This window comes from Cyprinodon variegatus, unplaced genomic scaffold (assembly GCF_000732505.1).
Source record: "Cyprinodon variegatus isolate N-32 unplaced genomic scaffold, C_variegatus-1.0 Scaffold442, whole genome shotgun sequence".
Taxonomy (NCBI): Eukaryota; Metazoa; Chordata; class Actinopteri; order Cyprinodontiformes; family Cyprinodontidae; genus Cyprinodon; species Cyprinodon variegatus.
Genome location: NW_015150895.1, coordinates 503,977 through 515,920, shown reverse-complemented (window position 1 = coordinate 515,920; position 11,944 = coordinate 503,977). Strand labels below are relative to the sequence as shown.

Genomic DNA, 11,944 nt, shown 5'->3' with positions numbered 1-11,944 from the left:
TATAGCACAGATATGATCTCTTTTTTTTAGTTTTCAGAACTCTGGCTGCAGCATTTTGGATCAGCTGAAGGCTTTTAACTACAGTTTGTGGACTTCCTGATAGTAAAGAATTACAATAGTCCAGCCTTGAAGCAACAAATGCATTTTTGCAATATCCCGCAGATGAAAGAAGGAAATTCTAGAACTGCATGCTTAACTGCAACGCTCAATTTTAGTAGCACTTTCCCAGCTTCCTCTTCTTTCAGTTTTTTTTTAAGTCATTTTTTTCATGATGTTAAAAATAGTTTAACTGAATTTAAATGTGTTCTGTTTGGACTCTCTGCTGGTGCTCCAAACTAAAAAAAAAATACATATTTTCCTACAGTTTCCTAGCTCCCACACTGAGGTTGGTTGTGATAAAAAAAAAAAACAAAAAAACTGAGCTTCACTCAAAGAAGCTCAAAGGAGCCCAGAGCATGACACTGCCACCACCGTGTTTCTGGGTTTACAGTCAGTTATTTTATTTTTATTTTTTTTTTTTTTGCTAGTTTTTTTTTTTTAGTGGAGTTGTGCAGAATATTTATAGAATGTAAGATTATTTGTGGAAAAGGTTTTCATCTTCAGGGCTGTCAGGCTTCAAAGCTGTGTGAATGACTCCTCCTGGTGGAGAAAGGGCAGAACTGCAGCCTCTTTTTGAACTGCTGCTCACAGGCTGAGATGTTTTAAAGCTTCAGAATCGTTTCACTTTGGTTTAAACTTAAGAAACTTTTCTTATTCACCTTTATGTTGTTTTAACAGCAGCTGCAGAAACATCTCATAGAACTTTAGGTTTAATCAATTTTTAATTTGAAGCTGCAAAGTCTGCTTTGATGGAAATTTTAATAAATGTTCAGAGATCAATAATTTGTTTTGCATTCTGCAGTTTTCAAGTTGAGGATTTGTTCAGTAATTTTTTATCTGGATATATTGTTGTTGAACCAGAATCCAGGTCAAATATTCCATTTAATATGGATCCAGTAGCAGAAAAACAGATGATTCTGTTCTTTTTAGGCCTTTGTTGTCATTTATGCTGCACAGTAGTGCAGTGGGTCACAGTCTCGACTTTCCACACCTTTCCAGGTGCCTTCCTTTATCCCACAATCAGAAAACATACCTGGTAGGATAAATTGCCCTGAGATGGCCTCAGCCACCCTGAGGTCCTGCAGGGACCAGAATATTCAGACCATGGATGCGAATCGTGTGTCGTGGTTTCGCTCCAGGATAGAAGGCCAAACCCAACAGATTTAAATCCGCTTCTGTTCCAATCCCATTTTCCTGATCAGATTCTAATCCAGATAAAGTTGTTTGGAAATGTTAAGGTGACGGCATTTAAACTACCTGCTGCAGTGTTTTGCTCTCCTCATACTTCCACAGAACCAACATGTCCTCCCTCTTTGTTGCCAGTATCAGCTGTGGATCTAATTACCACTGCCAACTGAATGAATGGCCTCTACATCAGATCTTCTCTATCCTTCTTTTATTTCTCTCCTTTTTTATTTTCTGGGCTGCTTTGTCCGACCAGCGCTCCTCTCATTTCCTTCTCCGGCTGCTGCCGGCCCTCTTCCCAACAAATCAGCTCCTTTAATCAGGCATCTAGGGGGCGCCGTTCCTCCACAGAGAAACATTTTTGTTTCCAGACTGAAATAAGTTGAGCTTTCCAGCTTCAGGATGGTGATAAAGTGAAAATGTTTGTGTAGTTTTTCAGAGAGAAGGATTAAACTCACCGTGCGAATATTTCCCAGACTGACCATCGTGTCCCAGTTCCTTTGGGTTTCTGAACCAATGACTGTTTTGCTTGCAGAACTCGGGGCGGACTTTGCTCTGTGATGATGCAGACTGCTGGCTAAACCGCCTCCCACTGACCTCTGACCCTTCAGCAGCAAATTGCAGCATCTACAGCCGAGGTGAGCTGTCCTTCATCTGAGGAAGACTCCTCTGAGAATCGCTGCACCGCAAAGACGTCTGATTGTAAATCTGTTCCCTTCCAGGTGAGGAGCTCTACTGTAAACTCACCAGAGAGATCGCTGCTGGGGAGCAGCTGGTGGCCGTCCTGTCACCTCCTCCGCCTCCCTCTTCCTCCTCCTCCTCCCTGGCGGCGCGGCTCTCCCCCCCACTCAGCCTGGTTACTCAGAAACAGCCAGCATTGAAGGAGGAGCCTCAGTACCCGTCGGCGCTACGCTCCGATATTCAGCTGCTGCCTCAGCAGGCTGGCATGGCGGCCATCCTGGCCACCGCCGTGGTCAACAGTGAGTGTTTGAAGAGAACTAAACAGATAACTGCAAGCTTAGGGAATTTGTAATGGGAGAGACCCTCACTGATTTAAATCCACTGAAGACTGTCCTTAAAATGTAAAAAAAAATACATTAAAAAAGACAGATGAGACCATAGAAACACATACATCCTCTAAAGCAGTTCTTCGTCACTTAGACAGTGAAAAACAAATTCTGGAAATTGAATTTTTTTCTTCTAATTTTAACAATGTAACTTTTTTTTATCATAATTTAGTCTCATCCAAATAACCTGCATGGTGACTGGTAACTCATTTTATGTCTTTAAACTTGTTTAATGGAACAATATCTGATGTAGTGTTCAATTTTGGCCACTAGATGGCAGCGCAATGTAGCTAGTAGGATCCTCCTGTCATTATCCTGCACAAAATGTTGAGATGATTTCAGTGGCTTTGGTCTGTTTGGGTCTGTGGTTCTATTCCGTTTGGGTCAAATGGACCTTTAGCTTTCCCCTGTATCATGTGATTCTCTTCTGTCTCTGAACTTTGCGTCTCTTCATCTTCAGAGGACATTTTCCCGTGCAAAGACTGTGGGATCTGGTACCGCAGCGAGAGGAACCTGCAGGCCCACCTGATGTATTACTGTGCCAGCCGGCAGAAGCAGCCAGCCGCTGCCTCCTCTCCCCCCCAGGAGAAGCCCAAAGAGTCTTACCCCAATGAACGCATCTGCCCGTTTCCACAGTGCAACAAGAGCTGCCCCAGCGCCAGCTCCCTGGAGATCCACATGCGCACACACAGCGGTAAGAGCAGCCTCATTGTGGGGCAGGAACTGTTGGATTGTTGGTCGTGGCTAACTTCCTGTGTTCTCCACAGGTGAACGTCCCTTCGTTTGTCTCATCTGCCTTTCAGCCTTCACCACCAAAGCGAACTGCGAGCGCCACCTGAAGGTCCACACGGACATCTTGAGTGGAGTCTGTCACGGCTGTGGCTTCGTCTCAACCACCAGGGACATCCTCTACAGTCACCTGGTAACAAGCCACATGGTGTGTCAGCCTGGATCTCGCAGCGAGGTTTACTCTCCAGGACCAGGCCTTCCGAAGCTGCCCTTGTCCATCGGTAGGTCCAGCTCTCTCTGGGATTATGCGTCTGGTCCAATAAAGCAGAGATTGTTCTGACGTTTTCTCCGTCCACAGGTCTGAGCCCAGGGGACTCTGGCGTAGTGCTTAAGTGTCAGGTGTGCGGACATAACTCTGACTCCCCCGCCCAGCTACAGCAGCACGTACGGACCCACCTGGAGGTCAGAGTGCCGACTGAAAGGAGCCCTACCCCTCGCCATAGCACCCCGCCATCAGCCGAGCCGTCCCCTCATGACAGAGAAGCCCTCGCTTGTGTCCCTAAGCCAGACTCATCCAGTCCAGGTGCAAACGGGGGATCAGCAACTCCTCGTGATCCCAGTCCTCCTGACGCCCAGACCTCAGAGGTAAAGATCAAGGAGGAGCCACAATCAGAGTCTGAGACTGAGGAGCAGCAGATGGAGTGGAAGGAGGATGGCGAGGAGGAGGTTGAAGGTGGAGAGAACCGGGGTCAGAAGGCCAAGGAAGAGCCCGCAACATCCTCTTCCTGCCAGACATCCAACTCCCCGAAAAGTCCCCCAAATTCGACTGTCAAGGCTGAACCAACCAGTCCCACCCCTGGTTCTAGCCCTGCCCATGTTGGAGGAGTGGGCTCGGCGCTCGGAGGAGCAATGTTCCTGCCCCAGTACATGTTCAACCCAGAAGCAGCCATCCTGCCTCAGGCATCAGAGATCCTGGCAAAAATGTCAGAGATGGTCCACAGTCGGCTGAAACAGGGACAGGCTGTTGTCCAGAACAACTCTGCCGCGTTCTTCCCCTCTGGACCTACAGCAGCCGCAGCCACTGCCACTCCACCTCAGAAAGGAGCCACATGCTTCGAGTGTGACATCACCTTCAACAACATCAACAATTACTATGCCCATAAAAGGCTGTACTGCTCCAGCAGGCACCAGGGAGAGGCTGCCGGCCTGGCCTCTGGGTCTGGATCCTCTGGCCCTGCACCGTCAGCTTCTAGCGGACCACAGGCTTCATCTCCTCAAATCGCTGCATCGAGTAGAGCTGCTTCTGTCTCACCCAACAGCTCAGAGCCTCCATCAGGAACCGGAGCAGCAGAATCTAAGAGGCTGGTGGAGGTAAAGACAGAAACTCCTGCAGGGAGAGAAGGAGCATCATCATCCTCAGAGGGGGAGGGTGGCGGAGGAGGAAGGGCGAGTGAAGGTAGTCAGAGTCCTGCCAGTGGGTCCACAGAGGATCTGGAAGACGACCCAAACAAAACTTTCTGCGAGGCCTGCAACATCCGCTTCAGCCGTCATGACAACTACACAATTCACAAACGGTTCTACTGCGCGTCTCGCCACGACCCGTCCAACCACCGGGCTGGCCACATGTCCAAGAACTCCAACGCCACGGCAGTCCTGCCTCAGCCCATCCGCACACGCAAGAGGAAGAAGATGTATGAGATCCACATGGCTCGAACAGAGGCATTGGCCACCGCTGCTGCCGCCACTGCCTCTGCTCCATCTCCTTCTGTTCTGGGTTTGGTGGTGAAGCAGGAAGTTTCTCCCGGAGGCGCCGGCAGCTCCAGCCCCGAAGGAGACGGGCCCATTGACCTAAGCAAGAGACCCCGTCTTAAGGAGACTCCACGGCACAGCGGCGGTGCTGGCATCCTCCCAGCGCTTCCTCTGACCGATTATCACAAGTGCACGGCCTGCAGCATCAGCTTCAACAGCATCGAGAACTACCTGGCCCATAAAACCTACTACTGCCCCGCCACCACCCTGCAGCCCCACACCATGGAGCAGCTCCACCGCCTCAAGAGGTCCGCCTCCACTTCCCCGAAGAGCCGGCCCCAGCAGGAGCGGCTGGACCTGCAACACCCCACCGAGGCCAAAGCTCTGCCTGCTGAGTGGGTTGCCCGGGCACAGGGGGCGTCCCCCAGCCCCCGCCCCTCTGCCTTACCTTCCTCTGGAGCTGCATCGCCCTCACACACCGGGGCCACCCTCGCTGCTACCCCTGGAGCCGGAGCTAAAGGCGCGGGCCCCGGGTCCCTGGTGGTCTGCCCCTACTGTCCAAACCGGCCAATCACCTGCGACCTGATGGAGCACTTTAAGACCGCCCACGGCCTGGTCTTAGCCATCCAGCCCCCCCCGGAGAACCTGCCCCGCCCCAGCAGGGCTCTCAGCTGCAGCCCCAGCCTCAGTCCCAGGGACGGAGCTGCCCCCACCCCCCAGGCCAAGCCGGCCTCCCGGGTCCACAGGGACAGCATCAACGGACAGAACCGGAGCGCCGCCGCCTCCCCCATCTCTCCCCAGGTGAACGGCAGCCCCTCTGCTGGGGGGAGTTCACCCTCTGCAGCCTCACCTCTTCCTGTCTCCCCCCCCAGAGCCCCCTCTGTGACTGTGTCCCCGGAGCCTCTGCGGGAGAAGGTGGCCCCCACCTACCTCCCGGAAAGTGCTGCTCCCACCGCCGCAGTTCATCCCGTGGTGGCCGTCAGCGCCGGCCCTAAAACCGCGGTCATCTCTCCGGTCCAGAATGGGAACTCTCGCTTCTGCCGGCTGTGCAACATCAAGTTCAGCAGCCTCTCCACCTTCATAGCCCACAAGAAGTACTACTGCTCCTCCCACAGCGCCGAGCACGTTAAGTGAGTCCCCCCCCCATGGATCAGGTGCAGAACGGCTCCCCCTGCTGGACCAATCCGCAGAATGACTGTTACTCAGCCTGCAGGTGGCGTTACCGACTCTCCCAGCAGTTTTCCTCCTCTGGGCCAGTTTTCACACTAAAGGCAGAGACGGGTCACGGATCAGGACGTTCTGAACCAATCCTTCTGTCATTTTAATTAGACTGGATCCTTCAGCTCTCCGGGTCAAACGAAGCGCTGCTTGAAACGGACTCGGCTGTTCTTCATGTTTTTATTCTCTGTGCATAATGTAAGATGTCTGAAAACAGAAATCTATGACGCTTTGGTTCCAACGCTGGCTCCTCTGTAGAAGAAGAATGAGGTCACCGGGTTACGAACCACTGAAGGACAAAGTTTTTGATTTCTCTTTAGAGCGGAGAAAAGAAATGTGAAATATTTATCTTTGAGTCCTCACTGATTTCACATCTACAGAAAACTACCTGCCTGTTGTCTGAGAGTATTTGTATTTTTTATTTGTATATTTTTTCATACTGTTGAAGGCCGTTTGTGGATGTGCTGAAGTGACTTTTCTAAGTGTAGATATGAAATTTCTCCTTCCAGTCATCACTTTGTTATTGACACGTTTTGTTAGTTGGTGGTGTTCATTTCTTGTCTCTGCTTGTTGCTGATTAGATATTGGATCCGATGTCAGTGGCTCCTCAGCCTGCTGATCGATGAAGACGAGGATGAAGCCCTCTGTTTTTACCGGTGATGAAGGCCGTTTTGTTATAATCAGGACCGCCACGTTCCCATGCAGCAGGACGGTGTTAGCTCAAGCTGTGAAAACGTTTCTGCTTTGGATGCAGAAACATGAGAAAGGAACCGAGTGGACCCAGAGACACGGACCGCCTCTGGTGTTCCCAACACCGGGGCGGTCCGTTACTGGATCGGATCGGCCGGCACTTACCCCACCCCCATTCTCTCTCTTTTTGTTTTTTGTTACAGACACAGAAAGAGGAACATTTCAATTCGTCCAGGTTTAAGAAAGTATCAAGAAAAGAGATCGTTATGGTTGTAAAGGTCCCTCATGTGGGATTTGGTGCCACCTGGTGGCTAAATTGCAACTGGTGCAAATCGAAAAGTCACGATGCGCCGATATGACAGTTTTTCAGCCAATATTAATATCAGATATTAAGTTCTAGATATTGTAAATTTTTCTGTCCTTCAGGCACCATGAGACTCCACTGCAGTTACAGATCCAACCCCCCCGAAACGCCAACATGCATCTATTTGATCCCGATCAGAATCTAATATAATGTTAAAAACCAGTCATGATGTTCAGACTGACATATCGCGCTTCGCTAATCAAAGGTTTCAGCAGAAACTGAAAAAAGTTTGTAATTCTGACGGTTTTTATCCTTATAAATTAACAGAACTGCTGGAGATACGGCGCCATCTTGTAAATCCTGCAGCACCCCACTGAGGGTGGGTAAAGGTAAGCTCCAGAGCTTAGAATAGGGAGAAGCTTCCAGACACATAAACATAGAAAATAATGTGGAAACAAGGGAAAAAATCCCTGGAAATGAGCATGAAGCTGTTATTTGGTGTTTTCACTCAGGAACATTAAAGTAGAACTTCTTCACTTTTCCACTGAGCTGCTTCTGGGTCTCCTGCAGCTCCGTTCTGTGACCCACAGAGAGAAGTTGAAACTGTCGGTGGTCTGCAGCTGTTTGCAGATGTAGGGCCGGCTGCTAGCGGCGCCCCCTGCTGGTTGCACTGTGTCCAGATGTGCTGAATGTTTAGTTATAGGTACCTTTTTTTTCTGACCTATTTATGTTACGCAGCACTTTTTCCCGGCCTGAATGCGTCAATGTTCACCCTGAAGGACTTTGTCAAAGATTTTTCTTTTATTTCTGATTTCATTCTCAACACGTTGTCGCAATGATTTTTAGTCTATAATGGAGAAAATCACATCGAATGTCAAACACTTTTATTTCAGTTGTGTGTCTTTATTTTCAGCTCCACTACACTCTTGTCCAAACTATGCATGGGAAATAAAAAGTTCTGAGAGACACTGATTCAGAGTGTTTGTTCTGCGTACCTGAGAGCAAGTCCTTGACTGCTCACAGTCACTCGGTTTGTTTGGAAACGTCACAAATAAAAGGCTGAATGATTCATCGGCTTTCCTTTAGAAACAACCTGCATAGAAGAGAAAGCTATCAGGGCCGAACCGATCACACAGAAGAGCTAAAGGAAAAATAGTTCTGAGAGGGGAGTCTTACAGCAGAAGTTAGTTTATTGTCGACCTGGAAGCAAAATTCAGGACATTAGCTTTTAGTTTTACTTAATTAAAACATAAAAGAAATATGATTCATTTTGCTTTAGATAAAAGGATTAACGCAGAAATCTGAGGTTTAAACAGGAATAGTCTGGTTTAATATTTGGACTTGATGCATTTGCTGTTTTGGATCAGTTTGCAGATACAGCAGGACAATGATCCAAAGTACTAGTTAGGTCCTCTGAATCGTTACAATGAAGGGATTGGCTTGGCCTACTTAAAATAAATGAGCTTAAACAGGTTGTAAATATTGGAAAAGTCTCCACACTGAAAAAATTATCTAGAAATAAGTAAAACATTTTTAGATTAAGTGCTTTTACCCTGAATTTGAGTAGGCAACAGTTTGCCAATGGAATGGTATTTTTACTCTTAAAATAACATGATTAGATAAAATGCACATGAAATAAGACAATGCAATTGTTTTTTCTTATTTTAATGTAAATTGCCTTGTTCCTTTGGTAAATTGTCTAATTTTCTTTCATATTTCAAGAAAATATGCACTTATTTTAAGAACGAATAACTTATGTAGATTAAAATTTTTGCAGTGCAGCGAGGCTGAAATCTAATAATCTTTCCACAAACTTCCTCAACTGCAAGATATTCCAGATGTTTCCCAAAGAAGCTGCTCTTTGGATTCATTCAATTCAGTTTATTTCTATAGCGCCAATTCACAACACGTCATCTCAAGTCAATTTACAGTTCACCAGATCATCCAGTCAGATTGATTCAGTTTTCTATCTAAGAAAAACCAGTTGATTGCATCGACTTATTGACTCGAAGGCAATCTCTAACACTAAGCATGCTTGTAGCGACAGTGGAGAGGAAAAACTCCCTTTTAACAGGAAGAAACCTCCCGCAGAACCAGGCTCAGTGTGAGCGGCCATCTGCTGAGGCCCACTGGGGTTCAAGGAGACAGAAGCAGAGATACAAAAAGCAGCTGGAAAAGGCGGCCCCGTCCAGGAAACACACAGCCAGGCAGACGAGCTCCGAGCCAGCTCCCATGTCAGAGGATGAAGAGAGCACATCCAGTTAGTCACAGTCAGAGAAACAGGACTACACTGAAAAACAGGCCTCCAGCATCTATAACTGAAAGTGGCAGCAGCACAGCTGATGTTTCTCTCCAGGATGGAGTCACAGCCAAACAGGAACAGACCAGATGAAGCTACTATGAGAAAAAGATTAACTCAGATTATTTTCAATCCAGGTTAAAATTTGCTCCATGAATAGAAATCTTCCAGTTTCATAGTGAAGTTTGACACAGTGTGAGATGAAGATGATCCATGTGACGCTGGGTGGAAACGAGCCTTGTTCAGCTAACTTTAGGGGTTTCTGCTCACATATTTCACTGTGTCTTAGAGTCGGTCAGTCTTTCAGCTGGCAACCTTCAACCAAACGCCGGAGCCAAGGGCACTGGAGGCAAACAGGTGTTTGTACCTGGTGAGCAGCTGCAGGAAGCCCCTTTAGCAGCGCTGTGTTGGCTGTCAGGGCGCGTTAGCCTCAAAGATGAATCTGTGACGTGTTTCTATCCACCAGCTGACAGCTATGATCCTGCAGCAGCTCCAACATCAACACTCCCAGGAGGGCGCTCCAAAATGCAGCATGCTTTTCTCTGCTGTAAAAAAAAATCCAAAATGTTGCCCTGATGAGAAACGATCAGCCTGATGATCATATCAACAAGATCATTTCTGATCAATGAAGGGAGATTTGGTTATTGATCGTCTCTGAGCAGGAACACGTTGCTGGGAGTGTTAAAAAGGAACATCTCTGCTGTGAGAGGAAAACTCAGCTCCGAAAGCATGAAGGTTAAAGAAAGCAGACCTGAAGTGAGACTGAGGAGAAGCTCTGAGGGATCAGATCATGTCTTCAAGCTTCAGTTTCCTGACAGCCGCCGTGTCTGGGATGTCCTGCAGAGCTTCGTTTGTTCAGATCTGCTCAAACCGACCAATGAGGAGCTCAGAGGAGACGGCGAGGTCTGACTGGAGACTGGTGGAGAAGATGAACCCTGAACCTCCAGAGGAGCCTGTCTGTCACAGCTCCCCTCTAAGGGAGGAGAGCTGATGCTTCAGAACCATGATGGGAATAAGACCTCTGCTTTGAAGATAGCAGATTTACAGGGAATCAAAAGTCCAAAAAACCCTGAAACATAAAATATAAACATATGGAATATAGAGTTCATCTAAAGTTGATTGATCATATCAATTAGAATCAGTTAACTAATAATCGTCCATTTCCCTAAAAACAGTTTCCTCTTTTATCAGAGGATCATTCCCAAACATTAGGGGTTTGTTTTAAAAACAGATACTGAATTACAAAAAAAGGAAAACATCATATTAACAAGTTAACGTGCCGCTAAATTAAATACTGACTGAATAAATAAAAATGATGGGTTTGTCCCACAATATTACAACTGAGACGTATTTTAAATTAAATGAGAACCTTTCTGGTTCCTGAATAGAATTGAATCTGAAAGGTTTCTATTCCTCCATGAAGAGATGAAAACTATCATTAGAGACAGAGGATGTCGCTTTAACACGCTGTCAGACTTTACCGCCGCTTCCTGTCTGTGAGGAAAGCTCTCAATGGAAGTGGAGGCGGACCTGTTTCTCTCAGGAATGCTAGAACCTGCTCCATAAAGCCTCTATCTACCGTCCTCAGTGGTATCTTGTCTTCTTCTGTAATGTCCTCAACCTTCTAGCTCTCTGAGATCGTCGGCCATGTTGGATGGAGAAGGAGGTGCTGCTCCACCATGACGCCCGGCTGACTGGCCTCTATTTGGATCATAACTAAACAACCTCATAGACTGTTTATATTTAGAGTCAGAACCATAAAGTTCATCCTGCATCATGTCTGACCTAACAGGAGAAAATGATCCAGATCTGTGAGGATAGATTCACCTTACTGCTTTTCCTCTACTGTAAGATGAATATTTCTATAATGATTTGGCTCTGACTAACGATGGATTTCTTTGTGGTGACCAAAACAGACTGTTAAAAATCCTCCCAGCAGATAACTTCAGACAGAATAGTTTAAATCCAATAAACTATTGAGGCTGATTTATACTTTGAAACCAGGTCGTCTGCGTTTTTGTCGCAGGGAACGCAGAGATGCTTCCGCAGACATTCTGCTGCACCCAAACTGTAGGTAACCGCAGGAAGTGCCGCAGACAGGAAGCCGCTGATTGGTCAAATCTACATCCTCTCTACACTATGCGTATTTCCTGTTTGGTTCCTTACTAACTTGTTTTGTTTGTATGACCGCCATTGAGGAAAACGCCTCGTGAAGATGGACCAGCTAAAAGAGCGAGGTGCGTGAGAATGCTGGAACCCTTTTTCACCTGGATCATCGCACTTTTTGGTCCTCATGTCCCTCTGTCGTCGCACAAACTAGTTCTGTATTTACCCCTTTTGCGTTGTGGCGTGAAATAAACATAGCGCCACATCAAAAATGTCTGCATCATACCTGCAACAAGCCCACTGCGACACTGCTGCGGGAGTATAACCAGCCCTTTAGGTCATATCAGGCCAGTTGATCCTTTGTTCACTGGAGCTGAAGGTAAGACTGTAGAAGCTTCCAGGTGGATGAGTTTCTGAGGACATAGAGCTGCTAGTGATGGCGCTAATGCTTCTTTATGGTATATAGAATTGGGTAAAATAATTTACCAGCAGATGGAG

The 11,944-nt window shown here is 47.2% G+C and overlaps 1 protein-coding gene across 1 annotated transcript in view; it reads left to right on the top strand.

Annotated features, from left to right (window-relative positions):
- zfpm1 (zinc finger protein, FOG family member 1) overlaps positions 1-7,306 on the top strand; it is a 24,506-nt gene extending 17,200 nt beyond the window's left edge. The window contains exons 3-7 of the mRNA XM_015388917.1: positions 1,820-1,922; positions 2,007-2,264; positions 2,812-3,045; positions 3,119-3,361; positions 3,439-7,306. Coding sequence (XP_015244403.1) covers positions 1,820-1,922; positions 2,007-2,264; positions 2,812-3,045; positions 3,119-3,361; positions 3,439-5,963 — 3,363 coding nt within the window. The 3' untranslated portion in view covers positions 5,964-7,306. The remainder of the gene's footprint in view (positions 1-1,819; positions 1,923-2,006; positions 2,265-2,811; positions 3,046-3,118; positions 3,362-3,438) is intronic.
- The last annotated feature ends 4,638 nt before the right edge of the window (positions 7,307-11,944 follow it).